Raw genomic sequence first — 24,195 nt, 5'->3', positions numbered from 1 at the left:
AGAGCACTGCATCCTTCAGTTATATGAGGAGTCCTCCCCCCACGAGATTTTTCTGCAGGTGAGGCAAGCCTGTGTTCTCCCGCCTTTTCACACCCTCCTATTTCGGCTGTGCGCTCTGCTGATTGGCTGGTGGCGGCAGCAGTCCCTCCTCCCTGTCCTGTGGGGCCGTCTTGCAATATTCCACCAATCAATGGTCTGCCTGTCTTTCCGAGATGTGGCCTGTGCACAGTCCCCCTGCCCTAGGCATGTGCAAGGGACCTGGTATGACACCAGGAGCAAAAGCACAAGTCTGGGAAAGAAAGATAAATCACCCCAAACTTGAGGTCTAAGACCCTCTAGCGCAGGGGTAGGCAACCTAAGGCCCGGGGGCCGGATGCGGCCCAGTCGCCTTCTCAATCCAGCCTGCAGATGGTCCGGGAATCCGCGTGTTTTTACATGAGTAGAATGTGTGCTTTTATTTAAAATGCATCTCTGGGTTATCTGGGGCATAGGAATTCGTTCATTTCCCCCCAAAAAATATAGTCCGGCCCCCCACATGGTCTGAGGGGCGGTGGACCGGCTCACGGCTGAAAAAGGTTGCTGTCCCCTGCTGCAGTGTGAGATGGGTGGTTGGTGAGAGCCCTTCTGAAGTCCTGTGTTGTAACCCCTCCCCAGGAGCAGAAGCCTGAGACTCTGCCCCTTGTGCTTGGCTGGGGGGGGGGCCTAACCCTTTGGGGCAACAGCTCCTTATGAGGGTTCTGGCAGAAAACAGAGGGGGAAATTCCATCTTTTGGTTGTTCTAAAATGCTACTGACATCCTTCTGAGGTTTCCCTTTTCAGTGTTGACAAGGGTTTCTGGATAACAACTGCTTTATTCTCTTGCTTCTCTGAATTGGACTTTTGCAGAATAATGCTTTTTTACATAAAAAGATGAAACTCCTCCTTGCACTGCTTGGAGAAGTACATTTCCAACTGGAGTAACACTGGCCAGAAATCTGAGAGCAGAGTCTTGCTCTAGCCCATGCCAATGAGTTCTGAGTTGATTCCCAGAACCATGAGATCCCTGCAACCCCCTTTTGCAGGTCTTGGTGCAAAATGCCTCCATGCCCCATCTCCATCTCCAATGTTGGCCTCCTGCTCTCCTCCCAGGCGCGCTATCCATCGTGAGGACGCTGGACCGGGAGGAAGTGTCCCAGCATAACTTGACAGTGGTAGCCACGGACCACGGGTTGCCACGGCGCTCTGCCACACAACTCCTGCTTGTTCGGGTGCTGGATGTGAACGACCAGGCGCCTGCCTTTGAGAGAAACAGCTACGAAGCCAGTGTGGCAGAAAACCTGCCCCCTGGTGTCCCCGTGCTGCAGCTGCACGCCACCGACCCCGACCTGGGTAAGAGCCTGACCCTCGGCCTGTGGTCATTTGCAGGGTCATCCACCCAGAAGTGGAAGGGATGGGGAGGAGTGTCTGGCCAGACAATGGGGTCACCCAGAGAGCATAAGCCCCCTTTCCATGGGGGCTCATTGTGTCCTCCTTGGGCCCGGCACTGTGCGTATTGTGCCAAAGGCCAGCCGCTGTCTTTGAAACTGGAGACCTCTGGGTGGAGAACCTCTGCCAGCTTGGGCTGGGGGCACTGGGGTGGGCCAGGGGAGGAAAGGTTGGACTTGGCTCATGGAGACTGTTGGCTGGCTGGTCAGGACTTCTCAGCCTAACCTCCCTCACAAGAGGGGGGCTAGAATTAAATGGTGATAATCCTTGGAGCAAAAGGAGGGTGCAAATGCAAGAGAGACCACAGGTGGCTTCAGCCCAGCAGATCAACCCGACTAAATGGCCAGAATGGCCAGCGGGTGGCAAGAGCACCATTTGGTGTTGGGTTGGCCACCAGTCCGTGCAAGTGCAGATGCCCCTGGCCTAGCTGGCGCCTGCCTTTGGCCGCCTGCCGGAGCATCTCCTCTTGCTTCAGCCCTGCCCCCTCCTCAGCTTCAGAGCAGCAGCAGCAGCTCCCATGCGGCAGAGACACGGTGTGCTCCTTGGTACCAAAGTGGAGCCTGTGGGTCTATGTCAGGCTGATCTTGAAAGGCTTCTGAAGCCCAGTTTAAACATGCCAACCTCTGGCAGCTGCCACAGCTGGCCCCCCAGTCCCTGCCCTGCCAACGCCCTGGCTTTGCCGGGGGGGGGGTCAGCCGAGTGTGGTTGGGAGGGTGTGGAAGAGGGGCCTTTGTGCCTGTGGGGCTGCGCTTGTGAGGAGGTCGATGTGGGGGAAGAGTAGGGCCCATGCTCAGCCTCCCTTGCATATCTCGCCAGGATCCAATGGGCAGGTGTCCTACGGCGGCATCTCTGGGGACGAATTCTCCATCGACCCCCACACAGGTCTGATCAGCACCCGGCGCTCCCTGGACCATGAGGAGCGTGCAGAGCACTTGCTGACAGGTAAGCTGGGGGAGGGGGGTCCTTGGGGGGGGGCTCTTCTGAGGCCCACAGGCCAGCGGCTCCTTCTAGTACCAAGACAGACTCTCTATGGCTCACAGCCTGCTCCCCCTCCCCACAGTGTACGCGCGGGACAAGGGGCTGCCCCCTCGCCAGGCCAAGGCCACGGTTCGCATCCTGGTGGCAGATGACAACGACCACGCGCCCACCTTCCAGGCGGAGGCCTCTTCTCTGGAGGTTCCAGAGAACCAGAGCCAGGTGGAGCTGACCACCGTGCGAGCCACGGATCACGATGCAGGGGAGAACGGACGCCTCACCTACTGCCTGGCAGGTGAGGGAGGGAGGGAGGGAGACTCCCTGCTTGGGGTGATGCAGTGCCAAAGGCAGGGGAGGGCAGAAGGGAGGGTTTCCCACCCCACCAGGGGCTCCTTCTCCTGGTCCCCCTTCATTTCAGAGTGGGTCCATGCAGCCTCCATTTCCCACTTTGGAGCCGTATTAAACCTTGGAGATTTTATTTATTTATTCATTACATTAAAATTTATACTTTGCTCAATTGTGGGAAAACAACCTCAAAGTAGTTTACAAAAAGATGAAAGAAGAAAATCAAAAAAATTTGCAGCGATGCTTTAAAGCCTACAAAAAGTTAAAACGCTAAAGCAGATAAAATGTCAGAAGGAATATAGGGAAGCTGCCTGTTTGATACCAGTAGGCAAGAAGTTCCAGACTAAGTTCTTTCAAATGCAGAAAGGGGATTATGGGATGCCTGTAGTGTCAATTCCATGAAGTGGGTAAGGCAATCTTCAGGCAGGGGAGGACAGACACACGGGCAGCTGAGAAACCAGCATGAGGGGTAGTTTGGCCAGTCATGTGCCAGTCCAGGAAAGCTTCACCCTCCTCCTCCTCCTGCTCCGCCTCCAGCTGGAGACTCTGAGGAAGACTTCGCCTTGAATCCCGTCTCCGGCCAGCTGTCCACAGCACGAGGCCTGGACCGGGAGCGTGTGGCCAGCTACGCCCTGACCGTCCAGGCCTGTGACCACGGCTCCCCCCCACGCTGTGCCAGCCTGGCGCTCCACGTGCAAGTGCTGGATCTGAACGACAACGCCCCTCGCTTTGCCCAGGAAAGCTACGTGGCCGAGGTGCCGGAGGACTTGCCCGTGGGGGCGCTGGTGCTGCAGCTGGAGGCCCAGGACCCGGACGAGGGGCCCAATGGACGCGTCTCCTACTTCCTGGCCAACGAGTCGCTGGGCACCTTCCAGGTGGAGCCTCAGACAGGCCGCCTCACCACCACGCAGCCGCTGGACCGGGAGCAGCGAGACTCCTACCGCTTTGTGGCCGTGGCCGTGGACTCGTCCCCACTGAGCCCCCGCAGTGCTGCCGTGCAGGTCATGGTCAGCGTCCAGGATGTCAACGACCACATCCCGGCCTTTCCGCTCAGCCCACTTTCTGTCACGCTGCCCCGCAACACGCCCGCCAAGCGGGTGGTGGCCACACTGCGGGCTGAGGACCACGACGCGGGCGCCAACGCCTCCCTCCTCTACCGCCTGGCCGCCCCCAGCCCCGCCTTCGCCATCAACACCTACACAGGCGCCATCCAGTTGCTGCAGCCCCTGGGCTCCCTCACGCAGCGCCAGCGCACTGTCTTCGTCCTGGCCAGCGACCTGGGGGAGCCTCCGCTCTCCTCCATCGGAGTGGTGGTCATCCACCTGCAAGATGAGGGCTTCCGGGGGGTCCGCTTCCCCCGCAGCACCAGCGAGGTGACACTGCCAGAGAACGCTGCAACAGGTATGGGCAGGGGTGGAGCAGAAGGGGAGGGGGCTGCCTTGTCTGTCCCCAGCCCACAAGTGGGAGCACCAAGGCCGCTGTGTGTGGGTCCCAGAGATTTTAAGAAGGGAGCATAAGAAACCTCAGAGTCTGGCATCCTGTTGCCCCTAAAATGTGTCCTTAATGTTGCGCACAACTCTGGGATCTTTTGATAAAGGGTTGAATATTAATATTAATAGCTATTTAGGAAACCCACAAGCACAAGAGGTGGGCACAGGCATCCTGGCTAGTGGGCCTCGGGAGCCCCCTCCCCCTCCATGGATTTGCCTAAACCTCTTTCACGGCCATCCGAGTTGGGGGCCATCCCTGCCTCTTGTGGGAGGGAGTTCCGTGGTTTAACTCTGTGCTGCACAAAGAAGTGCTTGCTGGTATCTCTCCTGAATCTTCCGCTAGCAACAAAGCAGGTTTCCTTCTGGAAGTGGGTGTTCTTTTTCTAAAGGCCTGCCCCCCCCGGCTCCCTCCTCCACCTCCAGGCACCACCGTGTTGAGCACCCCAGCCGCCCACACAGCCGGCTCCTCAGGCCGTATCACCTACAGCATCGTCAGCGGCAATGAGAAGGGCGCTTTCCGCATCCAGCCCAGCTCAGGTACGGAGGGGCCCTCGAGGGCAGGGCCAGACAGGGGGCCCCTGGGGCGCGAGGAGAGGCCTTGGGCCACGTTGTTCTCCGGCGGCTTCATCGCTGGGTCCAAAGGCCCCCTTGGAAGCCTGCTTTGTCCTGGAGGCTTTGAGGGGCCGCCTCCTTCCTTCCTGGCTCCCTTCTCCTCCACCACATTCTTGGATGTGGTCCTACTCCAGGGTGCCACTTCCACGGAGCCAGGGCCTCCCCTCCCCCCTGGATCTGGCCATCTGGGTCCAGCTTGCCAGACATAGAGCGCAGGCCTCCGTGGCAAAGGAGGGCCCCACATGCCAACCAAAGCAGCCCCCAAGTTGCTTCAAGGGAGAGGGTGGCCCCTACCACAGGGCTTCCCCAGGGACCCTCCCTGCATGGAGAGAGTGTGGCGCAGGCGGCCGATCTCCCCCTTCTGCCCCCGCAGGCCTGGTGTCGGTGCAGAATCCCCGCAGCCTGGACTTTGAGCTGAGCCCCCGCTTGCGGCTGGTGCTGCAGGCAGAGTCAGCTTCCTCCTTCGGCTTCATGGCTGTCAACGTCAACCTGCAGGACGTCAACGACAACCGGCCGCGCTTCCGGCTGCCCAACTACGTGGCCTTCATCTGGGAGGCCCAGGGCTACGACTCCCCCGTCATCCAGGTGGGAGGGGTCCTCTGGGCTGGCGGGCTCCTCGGTGGGGCTCCAGGCGAACCTCGGGAGCAGCACTGGGGGGGGTCCTGGGGGGGCTGGAGGGGCACGTGGGCCAGGTCCAAGCGGGGGCAGGACTCTCCCCGTCTTCTCATGGCAGGTTGTGGCAGATGACTTGGACCAGGGTCCCAACGGGCAGGTGACCTACACCATCAACCAGACGCTGCCCATGAACGGCCTCTATCGCATCAACAGCCAGACGGGCGCCATCACGACAGCGGCCATCCTGGACAGGGAGATTTGGGCCCAGACCCGGTGAGTCCGCCCTTCGGCCTCGCCGCTTCCAGCCATGGGGCGACTCTGGCCACAAGCCTCGCGAGGAGCCCGTGGGGAGACATTTATCCTCTCTGAGGCTCTGTGTTGATGTTGGGAAGAGGGAGAGAGCTGGTGTTTAAATTGTGTAATTGCTTTTAATTGTTTTGAGAGATGTGTTTCTACTGTGTGGTGAATCTCTTTGAGATTCCTCGCAGGAATCATGGAGAGGCAGCCAGTCCAGAATAATAATAATAATAATAATAATAATAATAATAATAATAATAATAATAGTACCCCGCCCACCTGGCTGGGTTTCCCACAGAAAGGGCAGGGATTGGGGGATGGGGGGATGGGCAGGGACAGATCTACTGGGAGACTAATGAAGCTTCGGCTTCAGGGCCCTGAATCCCAGAGGGACCCCAGAAGCAACTTTAGTCCACGTTGCTTAAAAATTGTGGGTCTAGTAGACCCAATCTGAGCTGCGTTGATAGGAGTCTAAGTTGTATATATTTCAACAACACCAAAGTCCGAGAGTCAGTAGCACAGATGTTGTAAAGGTGTCAGTTCCGTCACTGAAGAAGAGAACGGGGCTCGCCCAGACCTCGTTGCTGGTTGCCAAGGGGCCCCGTGACATTTCAAGCTCCAGGCCCCCAAAAGGTTCCCTCTTCTGCCCCCACCATGCGCTGTGCCCCCTTGTCCCTGAGACGCTCCTGCTTCCCTCCGCCCACAGCCTGGTGCTGACCGCAACAGACCGAGGGAACCCTCCTCTGGTGGGCTCTGCCACCCTCACAGTGCTGGTGATGGATGTGAACGACAACAGCCCCACCATCCCTGCCCCCTGGGAGGTGCGGGTGCCTGAGAGTGAGTATATGGAAGAGGGCTCATGAAGCCCCCTTGGTTGGCTGGGGGGAGGGGCGCTGTGGGAAAGCGGGGCTCTCTCTGCACGGCTCCCCACAAAAGCAGGCACGGAGGGTGTCACCTGGGAAACACTTGCAAAACCTGAAGACATGAGCACCTCTGAGCAAGTGCAGAGCCCTCCGCTGAGATGGGGAGGAGAAGCCATGCCCCCTGGGCAAACCCAAACAGCTTCGCGTGGCCTTTGCCCCCGGCAGGCCCAGCTCTGACCCCTCCCCCCCACTCCACAGACGCCCTGCTGGGCACCGAGATCACCATGGTGACGGGCAACGACGTGGACTGCGGCCCGCAGCTCTCCTACATGCTGGTGTTGGACAGTGGCACCGCTGGCACCTTCAGCATTCTGCGCTACGGGGGCCGCATCACTCTGCTGGGGCCGCTGGACTATGAGCAGCGCAGCCGCTATGCACTGACGGTGCGCGCCTCAGACTCTCAGCACGAGACGGAGGCCAACGTCACGGTGCTGGTGGAAGACGTCAACGATAACCCGCCTGTCTTCTCCCAGGCCCTGTATCAGGTGCGCAGCCTTTGCCCCCGGGCTTCTCCCCCCAGGGGCCCCACGTCCTTCGCCAGGCAGGGCAGAACCCCTCAGAAGGGGAGCTCTGCACAGTGGGAAAGTGCAGAAAAGAGGCCCAGAGCTGGGATTCAGAGGGCAGGGCAGCGACGGCACCTTCGAGCCCAAACCTCAATGCAAATTGCTATGTTGCTGCTGTAGTTTAAGCATCACTTGTGCCAAATATGAAAAAGGGTCTGGGCGTGAGTTGCCCCCTTCAGCTCAACATGGCTCAGTCACGTGCCGGAGAGACCACGCCTCCCCGCCCCCGGACCCTCTCCTCATTGCCCTCATTCTGCTCTTCTCCCCCTTTGGCTCCTCACAGGAGCACCCATGGGTGGGGGGCAGCTCATGCCAACAGGTTTCCCCCACAACCTTGGAGGGCAAATAAATGCCCAGGAATGACAGGTAACCCTCTGTGTCCTCCCAGGTTGTACTGCCAGAACACACCCGAGCCGGCAGCCCCATCCTGACCCTCAGCGCCACAGACCTGGACTCGGGCGCCAACGGGGAGGTCACCTACCAGCTGGCCAGGCCAAGCCACTTGGTCTCCATCCACTGGACCAACGGTATGAAGGCAGCCGTGGGAGGAGGCCCCTGTGAGATGCGTTGGAGGGGCAGGGGCAGTTCTGGGGGGGACGGGACTTTGGCTGAGCTCTTCCTTCTCCTCTTCTTTGTCCTCTGTGATGTTCTCCCTCCTCTTTCTCTCCTTCCTCCTCCTCCTCCTCCTCTTCTCTTTCTCCTCCTATTCCTCCTCACTGCCCTTTCTCTGCCCTCCCAGGGACCTTGTTCACCACGCAGCTCCTGGTGCTGGATCCGGGGCGCTCCACACTGGACATCCTAGTGGAGGCCCGCGACCGGGGCACGCCCAGCCTTTCGGCCTGGACCACGGTGCAGATCCAAGTGCTGGACGTGAACGACCACGGGCCTCACTTCCTGAAGCCGCACTACAACGCCTGCGTGTCGGAGGACCTGCCCCCGGGAACCACCCTGCTGACCCTGGAAGCCACAGATGCCGACGTGACGCGGGAGAACGCGGCCCTCGACTACACCATTGTCAGCGGGAACAGCGGCCACGCCTTCCAGCTGGAGGGCCGTTCCGGGGGCGCCAGTGCCCTGGTGCTGGTGGAGCCCCTTGACTTTGAGGCCATGGCCATCTACAACCTGACGGTGGCCGTGTCGGACCGGGGAGTGCCTCAGCACAGCGCCGTGGTGCCCGTGCTGCTCACTGTGCTGGACGTCAACGACAACCCCCCAGTGTTTGGACGCTCTGCCTACCACGTGGCCGTGAGCGAGGGCACCGTGCCCGGGGCAGAGCTGCTGCGCGTGGCAGCCCAGGACCCTGACTCGGGGGCCCACGGCCAGGTCCGCTATAGCATCAGCTCCGGGGACCCTGGCGGGCTCTTCCAGCTGCACCCCTCCACAGGGGCGCTGCGCTTGGGAAAGGCGCTGGACTGCGAGGCCCAGGCCCTGCACACCCTGGTGGTGCGGGCCTCGGACGGAGCCGGCGGCCACTTTGCCCTGGCGTCCATCACCGTGGAGGTGAAGGACATCAATGACAACCTCCCCTACTTCCCCCTGGAGGTGCTGAGCTGCAGCCTGCGGGAGAACCTGCCGCCAGGGAGCCTGGTCACCACGGTGCGGGCCGTGGACCTGGACGTGGGAGCCTTTGGGGAGCTGCGCTACGCCCTCCTGCCATCCGAGGGTGGGGAGGCCTTCGCCATCAATAGCAGCTCCGGGGAGCTGCATGCACTGCAGCCCTTTGACTTTGAGCGCACAAAGGCCGTCCAGCTGCGGGTGCAGGCCACGGATGTTGGCAACACATCGGCCACGGCCACCGTACGTGTTCTGGTGACCGGGGAGGACGAGTATGACCCCGTGTTCCTCAGCCCGGCCTTCAGCTTCGAGGTCCCCGAGGGTGCCCAGCGGGGGCAGAGCATTGGGTCCGTGGTGGCCACGGACGAGGACGAGGGCCCCGACGGAGTGGTGCTCTACACGCTCCTCAAGCCGTCTCCCTTCTTCGGGATCAACCAAACCAGCGGCGCCATCTACCTGCGCGTGGACAGCCAGGCGCCCTCGGGGGGGCCTCCCAAGCAAGAGCCCCGGGAAATGGTGCTGGAGGTGCAGGCCCACAGCCCCTTGCCCGCCTCGCGCTCGGCCTCCGCCCAGGTCACCGTGGACGTGACGCACACCTCCTTCGGCCTGGTGCCCGACCTCAACCTGCTCCTGGTGGTGGCCGTGGCCGCCTCCCTGGGCGTGGTGGTGGTGCTGGCCACCGTGGCCATTGTGCTGGCCCTGGTCCGCTCGCGGCAGAGCCGGGGCCCCAAGGAGGTGGATCTGGCCCATGTGCAGAGTGGCTCCTTGCAGAAGCTGGGCCACGGTGATCCGACTCTGCCCGGCGGAGACTGCCTCTACCACGAGGCGCTGCCCGGCTATGGCACGGAACCGGCCGGCCCCTACACCCGGGGCGGGTCTCTGGACCCGTCCCACTCCAGCGGGCGAGGTTCCGCCGAGGCGGCCGAGGACGATGAAATCCGCATGATCAACGAGTGTCCCCGCATGTCCAGCGTCACCTCCTCCCTGCAGGAGCACCTGGTGGCTCGCGGACCCGACTCCGGCATCCAGACGGACGCGGACCGCCTCTCGGACGTCTCCTGCGAGCCCGCCACCCTGGATGCGGCTCACTGGTTCAAGAACCGGAAGGGGCCTGGTGGCCTGCTGCTTCCCGGCCAGCCCCCCCAGCTCTACCGGGATGACGGGGGCAGCAGCGGCCCCTACCTGGGGGCCGGCTGTGGGCTCAGCGTCTCCTCCGCCCCCAAAGACTACTCTTTTCCGGAGGACGGGAAGCCGTGCGTGGACGGCTCCCTGACGGCCATTGTGGCCAGCGATGAGGAGCTTCGCGGCAGCTACAACTGGGACTACCTCCTCAACTGGTGCCCCCAGTTCCAGCCCCTGGCCAGCGTCTTCACAGAAATCGCCCGCCTGAAGGACGAGAGCTCCCTGCGCAAGCCCTTCCCCACCAAGCCCAAGCCCCGCATCGACCCGCCTCCACTCATCACCTCCGTGGCGCACCCGGGCGCCAAGTCCGTGCCCCCCAAGCCGGCCGTGGGGCGGGCCTTCCCCCACCTGGCCACCGCCTCCTCCTCCTCTCTGCGACGCTCCCCCATCAGCCACGAGGGCTCCCTCTCCTCGGCCGCCATGTCCCCCAGCTTCTCCCCCTCGCTCTCCCCACTGGCTGCGCGCTCCCCCATGGTCTCTCCCTTCGGGGTCTCCCAGGGGCCCTCGACCTCCGCCATCAGCACCGAGCATTCCCTGGAGGCCTCTGAGGAGGCCGAGCTCCGCATCTAGCTTGGGACTCTGCCAAGGGTGTTGACTGAGCACAAGGCCCCCCCCCCCCCGCTCCTGGAGCGTCCCTCTCCAGGCAACTGGCTGGCCAAAGCGGTGGCAGGAGATGGGCTGCGCTCCCAGGGGGCATTCCATGCGTGGCACAAGGACCACTGCCCTGTGGCAGATCTCATTGCTGTCCTTCCACTGCCCCCACCCCGTGTACAGATGCTACTCACAGGAAGACACACACCACCTTCTCAGTATTGTTCCACCCCCACCCCACCCCACGGGGCACGGCTCCCCCCTGCACACGGAGCTGCCTGGGCTGGGTCTGCTGAAGGGGCGTCTGGCTGAAGCCCCCGTGGCCTCAGGGCTATCCCTCCAGACCCGTGAGATGCTGCTGCTCCAATTGCAATGGGACTCAAAGGCACCCCACAGCAGCAAAGGGGGCAGCCAGCATGGAGGGGCCTCTTTGCCTGACCAAAGTGTCTCTCTCTCTCTCTCTCTCTCTCTCTCTCTCTCTCTCTCTCTCTCTCTCTCTCTCTCTGGGCCAAGGTAAGCGCAACTTGTGCCCTTCACAGTCCCACATGATGCCACCAGCTCCCCCTCCGTGCCAGGGGGTCCTGTGCCCTCCTCCCACTGCTTGCTTTGCACTGGCATATGCATGCCTTGGGGGGCTGGTTTCCCCCCCCCCAACACACACACACAAGCAAATCTTAACCTAGGAAGAGGGCACCTTCACTTTGCTCGCTCACCCTGGGCGCTGTCCAGGAAGGGCCGCACTCTGACAGCTTGGCACTGGGTGTGGGGGTCGTGGGGTGATACAGCACCAATGCCCTTTGTCTGAGACTGAAGCCGGGGATCCCAGACTCCCCACAACTTCAAAGCAATACCTCCCCACCCTCAGCGCAGACTTGCAATAACCAAGTGCTCCTCCCTTGGCTTCCTTTTTTCAGGGAGGGGAGTGAATGGTACTACAGAAGCAATAATGGAACACCCCCGTCTGTCCACCCCATCCTGCCCTACAGGCACATACATGAGAATACGGGCAAGCAGAGGGAGCGGCCATCTCCTGAACCCATCCAGCTCTGGCTGGTAGCAGCTGCCGAGGCAGAGGACTTCCCGGGCCTCCCTGGAGAGGCGGCCAAGTTTTGTACCCAGGCTCTTCTGCATGCCACGCAGCTGCTCCCCCCTTCCTTGCCAGCGCTGGCAAGAGGGATCCGTCTGGCCAGATGCCCTGCAGATAGAAAGCTAGCATGTCAGGAGGGGAAGAGTTCAGCTGCCAGGCTGGTCAACTGGCTCCAGCCTGACCAGGAGCTTGAGGGGCCACAGGGGGCAGGCTGCTGAAGAAGCCCCGGAAGCAGGGCGGAGAGACCCCATCAGGGCAGGGGGGGAGGGGACGGAAACTGCAAGAAGTTTGCTCCTTGCCCACAGGCTTCCCCGAAGGCTCCTGCGCAGGGGGGTGGCCGAGGGCCGGGGAAAGCTCTACCAGCAGAATTGCTGCCTGCATGCACAAGACCACGGGCCCAGGCCTTTCTGAGGGACAAGCACAGGAGACCCCTCCTTCCCCCTCCCATGCCCATTTAACCCCATGAGGCCCGTCCTGGAGCCTCCCTCTCTGCCCTGACTGCAGCCCAGCCTGGCAGACTCTCTTTATTTATTGTAATCTGTTTCCTATTTCCAGCATTTTGTATCTTTTTGTATTGCTGAGCATCCGCAGCATGATAAGTCCCGGGTGCCCCGCCCGCCCCCCCCCCGCCCCTCCTTTTGAGCAGGGACCAGATCCAAGTGCCAACTTTTTGAAGTAATGCCTTAATAAACCACACCGTGTTTGTAAGGACTCGTCTTCTTGGCGGGGGGGGGGGCTGAGGGGGTGAGACGGGGCCCCGTACCCCCAAGGCAACCGCTTCGGGGGGGCGGGAGGACCCTTTTGTGGGTGGCAGCTTAATGGGCCAGAAAAGCCTCGGAAGAGCTTTCGGGTCCAGGATCAGGCCAAGGGCTCATCTCGTCGGGCAGCCTGTCCTCACAGCGGCCGACCAGACGCCCCCAAGAGGAGCCGCCAAGCGGGATCCGAGCCAAGAGCCTTCGCCCCTCCTGTGCTTCCAGCCACGAGCCGGCAGAAGCGGGGCTGCCTCTGGCTGCAGAGTCGAGGCGCAGTCGTGGCGCCTCGTAGCCCCCGATCGCCCCGACGGGGCTTCCGTGGCTGCTCAGGCGGCGAAGGGGCGAGAGCAGCCGCTCTTCCTCCTGGACGGCTGTTCCCTCCAGCACCCCTCTCTACCCCCAAGTGCAGTTTGCTCGGGCTGCCCCATTCTACGCCCAGACCGGCGGCGGCGGCGGCAGCGGGCCAAAGGGGTCGGCGTCGGGGCTGCTTCCGGAGGCCCTGACAGGACGGCGGACGGGGGCTTTCCCGACCCGCGCCACCCTCGGTCGCGCGCTCAGCTTTGGGGGCGCCGGGCTTCATCCGCTTAGCCTAAGCCCCGAAGCAGATGCGCCTAATCAGGCGGCTCAACTCCCCGCGGCGGCCAATTGGCAGGATTAGCCAGAGCGGCCCGCAGACGTGAACTCCGGGTGAACCGGGACGCTGGAGCTGCGAGTCTTGCCTGACGGGGTGGACTAGATGACCTGGGGGATCCCTTCTCACTGGGCAGCTCCGCGCCCCTCTGGAGCCCCCGAACCCAGCCGAGCGCGCCGCCTCTCGCCGCCCTCCAGGAAGTGAGGGGCCAGCTGGGAAGGGGCGTGGGGCGGAGGCTCCCCTCAGCGCTCGCCCCGGGCACGAGCCTTTGTCGGCAGTTGGGGGGCGAGCGGCTGGAGGGCACCCGAGAGAGCGGAGGAACCGGGGTGCTCCCACTAAACACTCAGAAAAACTTTCCGACAGTCAGCGCTGTTCCGCAGTGGAAGCGATTCCCGCGAAAGGAAGGTTGAGTTCTTCAAGAGAGGCTGGATGGCCGTCTGAGGTCCAGCCCCACTGTTGCTGCAAGTGCTCCGCGGGGCCCAGACCTGTGGGCCAGGCCTGGAGCCTGGAAGTGTGTGAGCATGTTCATCCAGAGCACCGCGGAAGCTGCTGTTTATCTCTCTGGCCAAAAAAGAGTTAACTAACAGGTGTGTTATCTGCATCTCTCTCCTGCCTTACATTTGCTAAAACCCGAGTCTGCCCCCGGGCTGAAGACATTTGGGGAAACACCCTTCTGATCCCTGGGCTGTCGGGATGCCTCCTCCTCGCCCTTCCTCTTGTCCCTGCAAAAGACCAGTCGAACAAGAACAGGAGGAGGAGAGCCTCCTGCCTGGGTCAAGTCAACTGGCCTAGTTTGCTACGGTTCCTCTTTGTTGTGTAAGTTGGGACAGTGTGTTGCCTCGGAAACAAAGAGCTAGGAGTAGGGAAAAGGGACCACGTCTTTTGTCTTTCCTTCCTCAGTATCCCCTGGGAAATGACGTCATCAAGCGGCTTGCAAGGAAGCCGCAGCATTTAGACTGAGTTGAGAATGGGACACCTGGAAGGCTGCATTTCTCCCTGCAAGAATCCTCCAGGGAAGCAGGATCTCCTGGGCCCTTCCACTTCTGCTCAGCCGCCTGTGTGTTGGGCACTCACTGTGACCTCTGGGGGCCACAGCCTCCCCGTCTGCAAATGGAGAAGGAAGAGCCTTGCTTCCGTGCTCACGTCCTGCCTCCAGGCTTCCCCTGGGACAGGCTGTTCCTCTGATCCTGCAGCCAGGATCCTTTTGTGTTTCATCGACGTCAAAAGCCTCCAAGGACTTCCTTGGGAAGGAAGCAGCTGGGATGCATGATGTGTCCTTGGAGGAGTTGTTCTGATTTCACCATCAGGTCAGAGCTTGCGACAATTTAATGAGCACTTCAAAACAAAAAACAAATTAGTCACAGGAAGAAGATGGGTGCTGATGATATGCACCTTGGGCGTCAGAGGCCGGGGAAAGGTGTGCCTCTTTCGCGTGTGATGGAAACCCCAAACCATGCAGGTGCACCTGGGGGGGGCAGCCCCTGCTCCTCAGTGCTCAGAGAGCTGCAATGTGTCTAGCAGTAGCCTGTGACCCAGCAGGGTGTTCTGAGGTGTGGGGTGCAGGTGAGCCCTGCTTTTGGCCGGATCAGCTTGCTGGCCCTTGCAGCCCAGGGCTGTCTGACTGGCAGAAGATCTCTGGCATCTTGAGCAGAGATCAGTCCCTTTCCTGGCCCTCCATCTTGAATGCAAGGAGCCCATGCATTACAGGTAAAGGTAAAGGAGCCCTGGATGGTGGTTAAGTCCAGTCAAATTCAGCTAAGGGGTGTGGCGCTTTCTGGGTCATGTGGGCAGCAAGACTAAACCGCTACTGGAGCATGGAGGACCATGACGAGGGCCAGAGCACCACTGACCTTCCCAGTGCAGCAGTTCCTATTTATCTGCTCTCAATGGTATGCTTTTGAACTGCTAGGTTGGCAGAATCATAGAGTTGGAAGAGACCACAAGGGCCATCGAGTCCAACCCCCTGCCAAGCAGGAAACACCATCAGAGCACGCCTGAAATATGGTTGTCAAGCCTCTGCTTAAAGACCTCCAAAGAAGGAGACTCCACCACACTCCTTGGCAGCAAATTCCACTGTCAAACAGCTCTTACTGTCAGGAAGTTCTTCCTAATGTTTAGGTGGAATCTTCTTTCTTGTAGTTTGGATCCATTGCTCCGTGTCCGCTTCTCTGGAGCAGCAGAAAACAACCTTTCTCCCTCCTCTATGTGACATCCTTTTATATATTTGAACATGGCTATCATATCACCCCTTAACCTCCTCTTCTCCAGGCTAAACATGCCCAGCTCCCTTAGCCGTTCCTCATAAGGAGGCTTTTGACCATTTTTGACCATTTTGGTTGCCCTCCTCTGGACACGTTCCAGTTTGTCAGTGTCCTTCTTGAACTGTGGTGCCCAGAACTGGACACAGTACTCCAGGTGAGGTCTGACCAGAGCAGAATACAGTGGCACTATTACTTCCCTTGATCTAGATGCTATACTCCTATTGATGCAGCCCAGAATTGCATTGGCTTCTTTAGCTGCCGCATCACACTGTTGGCTCATGTCAAGTTTGTGGTCAACCAAGACTCCTAGATCCTTTTCCCATGTACTGCTCTCAAGCCAGGTGTCTCCCTGTTAAAATTCATCTTGTTTGTTTTGGCCCAGTTCTCTAATCTGTCAAGGTCGTTTTGAAGTGTGATCCTGTCCCCTGGGGTGTTAGCCACCCCTCCCAGTTTGGTGTCATCTGCAAATTTGAAGAAGCTGGGACAGAGCAACAGGAACGCACTCTGTTGCGCGGATTTGAACCGCCGACCTTCTGATCAGCAAGCCCAAGAGGCTCAGTAGTTTAGACCACAGGGCCACCCGTGTCCCACAACGCTACGTTCTAACACGACTTCTAAGTCTAGTGTTGGGATGCCCCTGAACACCACTTGCTGGGAACAGCACAGGCCCCCCTTGCAGGTTCCCCAGAGACGCCTGGCCGGCCATGCAGAGAACACGGAGCTGCACCAGACGGGCCTTTGGTCTTGCTCAGCTGCCGGGCTCTTCCTGTGCAGGTCCCTCCCACCAACTTGAGAGACTGGTGTGAAGCAGAAGGGCTCTTGGAGGGAGTGTTCATCCTTTGAGGCTGTGGTTCTAACCTGGATCTGGGCTCCAGCCTTGAAACGGATGCCAGGGCCAACCAATGCCAGTCCCCTTCACAAAGCACTTGATGTCCCCCAGGGGCCTGTGCTTACTCCGCAGCAGGCGATGCTTCTTACTAGATAGCTTTGGAAGGAAGAGCACCAGACCACTCTCTGGCGGGCCTGCAGACGAGGCGAGGGCTCCTCTGTCTTTCCCAAGAGATGTGGTGGCAATGCGAACGATGGGCAGGTGCCCCTGGCAGCACTGCGACAGCTCCTGCAGGGGACCATTTCATCTCACCCCCTTCTGATCCCCACACGCTTCTAATGCGTGCTAAAAAGCAAAGTTAGTCACGCAATAAATAGCCCTCCAAGCGCAGCTGGGCACCTCGCGCCTGCCCACGTGTGGTGCAAGTGTGGCGGGGAAGGTGGCGTCTCGTCGCCTTCCTCCCCATCAGGATCCCGAGGGCGAGCGTTGCCGCTTCCAGCGCAGCCCCCGGACAGAAAAGGCGCCCGAGCTCTCACCCGGCGAATGCTTTAGAGAGGGCCATCGAAAGGGCGGCTGGATTTATTCCTTTCCCGATTGGCAGATTTCCTGGAATCCCCTCCTAACATCTCGCGCTTTCCTTTCTTTTTACTGGGCCCTGTCCTTGCGTCCCGCCGGGCGAGGCTGGGGGGGGGCATCAATCGGGGGGTCCACAGGCGCCCCCTCTCGCCCGCCCCGGCGTCGGTTCCAGCGGCCAGAGTGTGGCCTCTGAGCACGCACAGAGTGTAGCCAGCTCAAAGCAGCCCAGCGGGCGAGCCACGTGATCTGGATGTTTTTTTCCCCCCCGGAATCATGTGACGGGCAGCTTCTCACGTGACTCAGTTCTGGGCTCCTGCCTCGAGGGAGAGGCTGCGCTGCGATGGGGCTGCTGGACTGCCGGTACCGGGGCGCGGGGGGCGCGGGGGTGGGGGGAAGGAGGAAGCCCCCCCCGGCAGACGCCTCCCGCTCCGCTGCCTGACACCCCCTCCCGTTTCTCCCGTGCAGGTGCCTCCTGCTGGCGCTGCTCCAGCTGCCCGCCTTGCTCCGCTTGGACGCCGCCACCGCCGCCTTCGGGTGGGCTCCGGAGCCGGACCAGCTTTTCCAGTAAGCGGCCGCAGCGGGGAAGAGGCTGTGGCGGGGCCGGGCCGCCTCTCGCCGCGGTGGGCTGCTTTGCTAGCGCGGCCCCGGCCGGGCCTGGGGCGGAGGGCGCCGTCGGGGCAGCAGGACGAGCGCGGCGAGCGACGGGCGCTTGGGCCCCTCGGGGCTTGCTCGCCGCCCGTCTCCCGCGAAGGAGGCCTCTCCCAGCCGGGGCTCGACCGAGGGAGGCCGACCGCGGAGATGGGCAGCCGCCGACCCCAAGCGCCCGTCGGCCCGGAGGAGGTTGGGGTCCGGCTGGCAGGAAGGACCCGCCCCCAGATGGGTGGGCTATCTATACTAATCTTACTATTATGAGGGGGTGGGTCTGGTTGGGGGACGGAAGCCCCCTTTGGCCTTGCCAGCCGAGCTTGCCGGATCCCCATCGGTCTCCTTTTCCGTGAAACGGGTGCAGGGTGTTAATTCCCGGTTCCTCTGGGGGAAAAGCTAGATTTGGCTGGCGCTGCCAGTGCCTCTGCTGCCCACACACCGCTCTCTGCTAGCTTGGTGCCACCTGTGACAGCCCTGTCTCTTTCCCAGGATCCCGGAGGGATGGAGCTGTCTGGGTCGAGTGGCTGCCTCGGAGGCGCTGAGCCTGACCTTCGCCCTCCGGCAGCAGAATGTGGGGCTCCTGGAGGAGCTGGTGCAGCGAGTCTCCTCTCCGGACTCTCCAGAGTATGGTAATGCCCCCTTCTCTCTCTGCCCCCTGCTTCTGCCCCTCCTCCTGGGGCTTCCCTGATCTCTCAGTACAGCCAGGAGAGCAGGCCTCCTTGTGGCTCAGGGGCACGAGTCACGTGTCCTTGGCAGACTGCACAGGGCTCTCCTTACAAGACTGCTCTAAGGTAGGCACATCCTGTTCCTGGGCTCCCTTGCAGCACTTCTGAGCCCCTCGCAGTGCAGCCCTCGGAATGTCTCCCAGGCAGTGAGTCCTACGGAGCGCAGCGGGACATGGTCCTGTGTGCAAGGAGTTTGTGGCCCTGGGGACTTCCTGCCCAGCTTCCCTTGCGCAATCTTTGGCGCTCTGGTGGCTCCCTGGGAGGAGGAGCAGCTCATAGGGTTTGTGGGAGGAAGGTAGGCAGGCAGGCAGGCAGGCAGATTTCCTCTTCCCAACTCCAAGGATGTCTTTACACCACAGGACCATCTTGGTGGTTTTCCTGTGTCCTGAGGGAACTCTTTTTCCTGAGAGGGGGGAGTTGGCTAGCCTAGGAGTCCCTAGCAGAGCTCTCAGCCCCATTCCTATGCTGCTGCTGCTGCTGCTGCTGCTCCCAGGCCTCTCAGGGGAAGCCTGTCAGTCAAGGGGGACCAGAAGTGGCACCTTCCAGAGGAAGCGGGCAGACTGAGCAGCCACTGGCGACCAGCGATGGAAGACTGTGCTCTTGCTTGGCTGCCCAGCTCCCCTGACAGTCGGGGGGTGGAGGGAGACCCCTGGGACCCTCTGAGGTAGGTGGGCCACCAGAAGTCTCCTTCCCTCCCTCCACGCTCCCCTTTGTCTCGCAGGCCGGTTCCTGTCTCTGGCGGAGGTGCAGGCCCTGGTCGCCCCCTCCCCACAGACGCTGAATGCCGTTCGCAAGTGGCTGGAGGCTCATGGGATCTGGGACTGCACAGAGGTGGGCACCAAGGACTTCTTGCAGTGCCTGGTGCCAGCCGGGTGAGTTGGGGCCTGGGGGCTCTTGGGGCAAGGGGAGGGCACAGAAGGCGCCCTGAGCTCCCCCCACAGCTGACCCTGACTGAGGCTTCTCCATGCAGCACGGCAGAGCAGCTCCTCCCGGGGGCACAGTTCCAGCGCTACGTCAACGGGGAGCGCAGCGTCGTGAGGTCCCCCTTGGCCTACACCTTAGCAGAGGAGCTGGCAGAGCATCTGGATTTTGGTACGGAAGCCTTGGGGAAACGGGGAGCGGCAGCAGGGGACACTCTGCATAAGCCCAGACTGCCAGGGAACATCGGGGGGGGGGGAGTGTCTAGCCCTGGAAATAGGCAAATATCTCCCGCCATAGGAGTGGGGGAGTTGATCTTCTCTTTACCCTGCCAAGAAGTGGGTGGTGATGAAGGGAGGGCGGGCCGGACTGAGCAGATCTCTCCCCCGCCCCTGGTTAGCCTTGAGCCTTGGGCTGAGCAAAGTCTGCTTTAGGTGCCCCCTTCCTTCTGCCCCAGGATAACTGCATCCTCTGCTTCTTCTTCTTCTTCTCCTCCTCCTCCCAATTCTCAGTGGGGGGTCTTCACCGCTTCCCTGCTGAGAGGAAGGCAGTGAGTAGGGCCTGGACTGCCGGGAAAGCGCTGCTCTCCACCTTTCACCTGGGGGTGACGCCGGCTGTGATCCGCCAGCGGTACAACCTGACTGACAAGGACGTGGGCAGCTCCCGCAACAACAGCCAGGCCTGTGCCCAGGTAACTGGGGGGCGTCCCCCCCCGGCAGCCTCTCCATTCCCTCAGTGTCCTGGGGCCAGCTGCTCTCAGCCCTGCCGCCCAGCCGCCCTCAGGGGAGCGGCCCCTGGCAAGGAGGTGTGCTGGGTCTGGGTGCCCCACGCCTGCCTCTTCTCCTTCCCCTCCAGTTCCTGGAGCAGTACTTCCACCAAGCGGACCTGGCGGAGTTCATGGGTCTCTTTGGGAAGAGCTTCCCTCACCATCTGCGCGTGGACCAGGTGGTCGGGCACCAGGGCTGGGGCAAGGCCGGCCTGGAAGCCAGCCTGGACGTGGAGTACATCATGAGCTCCGGGGCCAACATCTCCACCTGGGTCTTCAGCAACGGTGGTACTGACCAGCACGCTTGGCTCCCTGTCTTCCTTAGCCCCCCAAGGGGCAGGGCTCCAACCTCTCTCTTGCCTCTCCCAGGGGACCTGGGAAGTGGGGTGGGGCAGGAACCTCCTGGGATGTGGCTGCCTGGCTGCTTTCTCTGTGCCACCCTCATCCTGGGACCAGTTGGGGCTGAGGGCTATACTGGAAGATGCTGGGAGGCTGGCGGGCTCTGCACCCATTCCAGGATGAGGCAGACATTTTGGAGGCAGGAGGGGGTCTCTGGGCTGGCTTGCCCCCCACCCCACCTCTCCCTGTTTCCTGTGCAAGGTCGGCTCCCCGTGGGCCCTGCTGATATTCCTTCTCCCCTTGCCTCCCCCAGGGAGGCATGAGAGCCAGGAGCCTTTCCTGCAGTGGTTGCTGGTGCTCAGCAACATGTCTGCCCTGCCCTGGGTGCACACGGTCAGCTACGGCGACGACGAGGACAGCCTGTCCCGGGCGTACATGGAGCGGGTCAATGTGGAGTTCATGAAGGCAGCCGCGCGAGGGATGAGCATCCTCTTTGCCTCAGGTAGGGAGCCTTTGGTTCCCCCCCTCGAAACACAAAACTGTCTCTGATGGCACTTTGGCCTCCATGTTCCTCCTGCTCTGCCACTGTGCCCAGTCAAGGGAAGCCTGTGAGGGGCAGGGCCTTCTTGGTTGTGGCACCTGCCTTTGAAATTTGCTCCACGAAGGGAGATGCATCTGGCTATCTCTTTGTTGGCTGGGTGAACATCTCCTCCAGTCAGAAGAACTTCTCAGTGGTGGGTCTGCCTACCTTGTAGGAGGAAGGCAGGGGCAAGATTTTTGTTGACTTGGGACATTTTATTGTCCTCCTTGGCAAGCTTGTGGTCTTAGGCTGTGATTTATATTGTGTGTTAAAGCGCTTTCAGAGTTCCTTATTTTAATACATAGTATAGCTTAAACATCCCTTAATGTTGTGTTGTAGGCTGCTTTGGTACGTTTACTATAAAATGCATTAATCTGAAGTATTTGTACCTCACTGGTTAATTTCAAAAACAATTGCAAGGCAGTTTTCCAAACGTATAATTAAAAACGTCAAATATAGAATCAATGGTATAGAATGAAACAGTAATGGTAATAAAATAGTGTAGCAGCAACATTTCACAAAGGCAATAAAATTCAGGTTGCTGTCGATTAGAAGCCCAGGCCGCTAAAGCAGTTTCCGTGGTGTGTCTGAAAGGGGCAGAGCCAGGGTGAGGCCAGCATGTTTGGGGAGGGAGGGAAAGTGGCTTGCAAGTGCCGCGACCAGCTGGCCAAGTCTTTGGCTGCCCTTTCCCTGCAGGTGACTCTGGAGCAGGTTGTCGGTCAGCCCACGGAGGGAAGCACACCTTCCGGCCCAGCTTCCCGGCCTCCAGGTGAGAGGAGAGGAAGGCACCGCGAGGGGCAGGGGGGGCTGGCGAAGGGGGTCCTTGACCCAGATCCACTCACAGAGGCCGGGCCCTTCCGCATCCCCCTGAGCTTTAGGCAGACCTGCTCTTGCCTTTCCAAGCCCTTCTCTGAAACCAGGGCAGTGAGCCACTTGCGTATTTTCCAAAATGCAGGGATTCTGTAGGAGATACTAGATCTCAAATCTGCAGCCGTACTGGGTTGGGCCTGTGCCTTGGCAGGGAGCCCTCCTTCTGCTACCTGCCCTTTGATGGAAGCAGAACCGTCTTGGGGAGGGGGCTGCCTTCTGCCCCCCTCAGCCACACTGGGAGCTGCTGGAGGGCTGCCTGTGTCTTGCCAGTCATGCTGGGGGGCTGGGACCCCCTGGTCTGTCAGTGCCTTTGTGACGCCTTGCCTTGCTGTGCCCACAGCCCATACGTGACCACAGTGGGGGGGACGTCCTTCCAGCACCCCTTCCTGGTCAGTGCTGAGGTCACGGACTCCATCAGCGGGGGAGGCTTCAGCAATGTCTTCCCGATGCCAAAGTACCAGGTGAGTCCCATGCCACTCACAAGGTGCCATCGTGGCTCCCTGCTGGCAGTCATGAATCTGTTGACCCATCATGGCAGATTTCAGTCTGCAGCTCCTGGGCCCTTTGGGGTTTTCCATGATCCACTATGGAAATCCTTGCCACAAGCCTTTTTTAAAATAAATGGCTTTTACTGTGGTGGTGAATTTTGAAGCTCAGGAGCTCACCCTGGAGGGCTGCCAAGCCCCCCCCCCCCGAGAGTCCAGAAATGAAAGATCCTCCCAGACAGGTGGGACTCCCTCACCCAGGACCCGTCTCAGCTCTGCCTCCTTCCTCTTCTCGTCTCTCCCTCAACAGACAACAGCAGTGAAGCGGTTCCTGAGCACGACCTCCAAGCTGCCACCTTCCAGCTACTACAACAAGACGGGCAGAGCCTACCCAGACCTGGCCGCGCTCTCCGACAACTACTGGGTGGTGTCCAACCGCATCCCCATGCCCTGGGTCTCCGGCACCTCGGTGAGGCTGCTGCCTGCAGGCTCTTGGGCGTTGCCCGCCTGGTGCCCGCTCCTGGGCAGGGCTGCCTGTGGGTGCCGGGCCTCACTCTGCCTCTTCTCCCCCGACAGGCCTCGACTCCTGTGGTGGGGGGCATCATAGCTCTGATCAATGACCGGCGCCTCCAGCGAGGACAGCCCCCCCTGGGCTTCCTCAACCCCGCCCTCTACCGGCTCCAGGAGAAGGGGAACAGCACTGCCCTCTATGACGTGAGTGTGGGAAGGGGCTGGGGCCGCATCCTGCTGAAGCAGCTTGGTCCTTGGCTTTGCCAGCGGGGTGTGGGGTGTCTGCACGCAGCACAGCAGCATTTTGCTTGCCGCACGGGGCAAAGGCGAGGGGGCTTTTTCTGGGGCTGCTCTGCCTGACGCCACGCTCTTCCTCTCTCCTCCTCCCAGGTGACCTCGGGCTGCCACTACTCGTGTCTAGATGAAACTGTGCAGGGTCAAGGATTCTGCGCAGCCCCTTCCTGGGATCCCGTCACCGGCTGGGGGACGCCAAACTACCCCGAGCTCCTGTCTGCCCTGCTGGGCTAGGCGACCACATCACACTGGCAGACATCCATGGCGCTTGGCCACTCAACAGCCGGGGGAGTTGAGAGGTCTTGCTTGTGTCCAGCAGCCAAAGCCACCTCTGCTCAGGGGAAGGAGTGTGTGGGTTGGGAATCTCAGGCTGCAAGATGGAGGCAGGGGGCATTTCAGAGGGCCTCCCCCCGCCTCCATTGCAGGTCCAAAAAGTGTGCATTAGCCTAACAGAAAAGACAGTGGAAGCAGAAATATGCAAACATTCATCTCTGTAAATCTATGGTGGTACATCAGGAGGAGAAGGCGCGACTAAAAGCTAACAGTCTAAATTGTGCTTGCATGTGAAATACCTTGACGTGGAAAGAGTCGTGGTGTTTCTCTTAGCAAATGTGAGAACTGTGCATCTACAGCAAGACAGGAGCAGTCCCATTACTGGCAAATCAGGTAGGGGGAGGGGTCACAGGGTGTGCCTTTCTGCACTTAAAGGTGTGATGTACCCCCCTGCCCATACTCTCAGGATGAAGTCCTGCCTCTAGGAAACTTACTCCATAGCCAAATGCTCTTGATTAGTTCTTCACAAGCTCCAACTGGAAACTACCTCATTGGCGTGAGGGTGGGGGTTGCCCTCCCTCTGTTGGCGCTGTGTCTCCCGGACCCACTCATGGGGGGCCCACAAAATGCAACGCCAGCTCAGTCCTTCTCCTCTATGCCACAGCTGCTCCCTAAGCAGAAGGCCTTGCTTGGGTCCTGGCCCCAATCCTGCAGGAACCGCTTTGCCAGCACTACTTGGGCACCATTTGCAGGCTGGGGGATTTTTGGGGTGGAGGGAGCCCAGTTCAATGCCTCCATTGCCTGGGAAATCTTTGCCAGGAAGCCCCCCCCTCCAAGGTCAATGGAGGCAGCACTTCTTCCCCCATTCCCACCCCCTAATTTGCACTAGAGCATTCAACGTGGAAACACGGATATTCTTCCTCCAATAATGGATTTATATATTCAGTTTTGATAATTCTAAATACAATTATTTGTGGTTGTGATTTCTTTTTTTGAAAACAACAGATTTGTGGTGTCTCGGGTTCATGGGTGTGAATGCAAAA

General features: G+C 60.4%; 2 protein-coding genes across 4 annotated transcripts in view; both read left to right on the top strand.

Annotated features, from left to right (window-relative positions):
- The window catches only part of DCHS1 (dachsous cadherin-related 1), a 30,409-nt gene extending 19,751 nt beyond the window's left edge, over positions 1 to 10,658 (top strand). For all 3 annotated transcript variants that reach the window (XM_081908895.1, XM_081908894.1, XM_081908896.1), the window contains exons 11-21: positions 1,129 to 1,368; positions 2,281 to 2,406; positions 2,525 to 2,734; positions 3,322 to 4,185; positions 4,698 to 4,811; positions 5,260 to 5,471; positions 5,620 to 5,774; positions 6,505 to 6,635; positions 6,920 to 7,206; positions 7,673 to 7,811; positions 8,024 to 10,658. In XM_081908895.1, coding sequence (XP_081765021.1) covers positions 1,129 to 1,368; positions 2,281 to 2,406; positions 2,525 to 2,734; positions 3,322 to 4,185; positions 4,698 to 4,811; positions 5,260 to 5,471; positions 5,620 to 5,774; positions 6,505 to 6,635; positions 6,920 to 7,206; positions 7,673 to 7,811; positions 8,024 to 10,590 — 5,045 coding nt within the window. In that variant the 3' untranslated portion in view covers positions 10,591 to 10,658. The remainder of the gene's footprint in view (positions 1 to 1,128; positions 1,369 to 2,280; positions 2,407 to 2,524; positions 2,735 to 3,321; positions 4,186 to 4,697; positions 4,812 to 5,259; positions 5,472 to 5,619; positions 5,775 to 6,504; positions 6,636 to 6,919; positions 7,207 to 7,672; positions 7,812 to 8,023) is intronic.
- Positions 10,659 to 17,035: 6,377 nt separating this feature from the next.
- On the top strand, positions 17,036 to 24,143 carry TPP1 (tripeptidyl peptidase 1). Its single transcript, XM_081908103.1, has 14 exons — positions 17,036 to 17,107; positions 17,213 to 17,311; positions 17,882 to 18,021; positions 18,839 to 18,989; positions 19,088 to 19,209; positions 19,548 to 19,726; positions 19,891 to 20,089; positions 20,454 to 20,642; positions 21,417 to 21,489; positions 21,931 to 22,051; positions 22,386 to 22,544; positions 22,652 to 22,789; positions 22,976 to 23,170; positions 23,225 to 24,143. The coding sequence occupies exons 1-13, from the start codon at positions 17,088 to 17,090 to the stop codon at positions 23,111 to 23,113; spliced, it is 1,728 nt and encodes a 575-aa protein (XP_081764229.1). The 5' UTR covers positions 17,036 to 17,087; the 3' UTR covers positions 23,114 to 23,170; positions 23,225 to 24,143.
- The last annotated feature ends 52 nt before the right edge of the window (positions 24,144 to 24,195 follow it).

This window comes from Podarcis melisellensis (genome assembly GCF_964234715.1).
Source record: "Podarcis melisellensis genome assembly, chromosome: 4".
Classification (NCBI taxonomy): Eukaryota; Metazoa; Chordata; class Lepidosauria; order Squamata; family Lacertidae; genus Podarcis; species Podarcis melisellensis.
The sequence above is the reverse complement of the archived record's forward strand: the minus strand, read 5'-3'. Positions and strand labels throughout refer to the sequence as shown.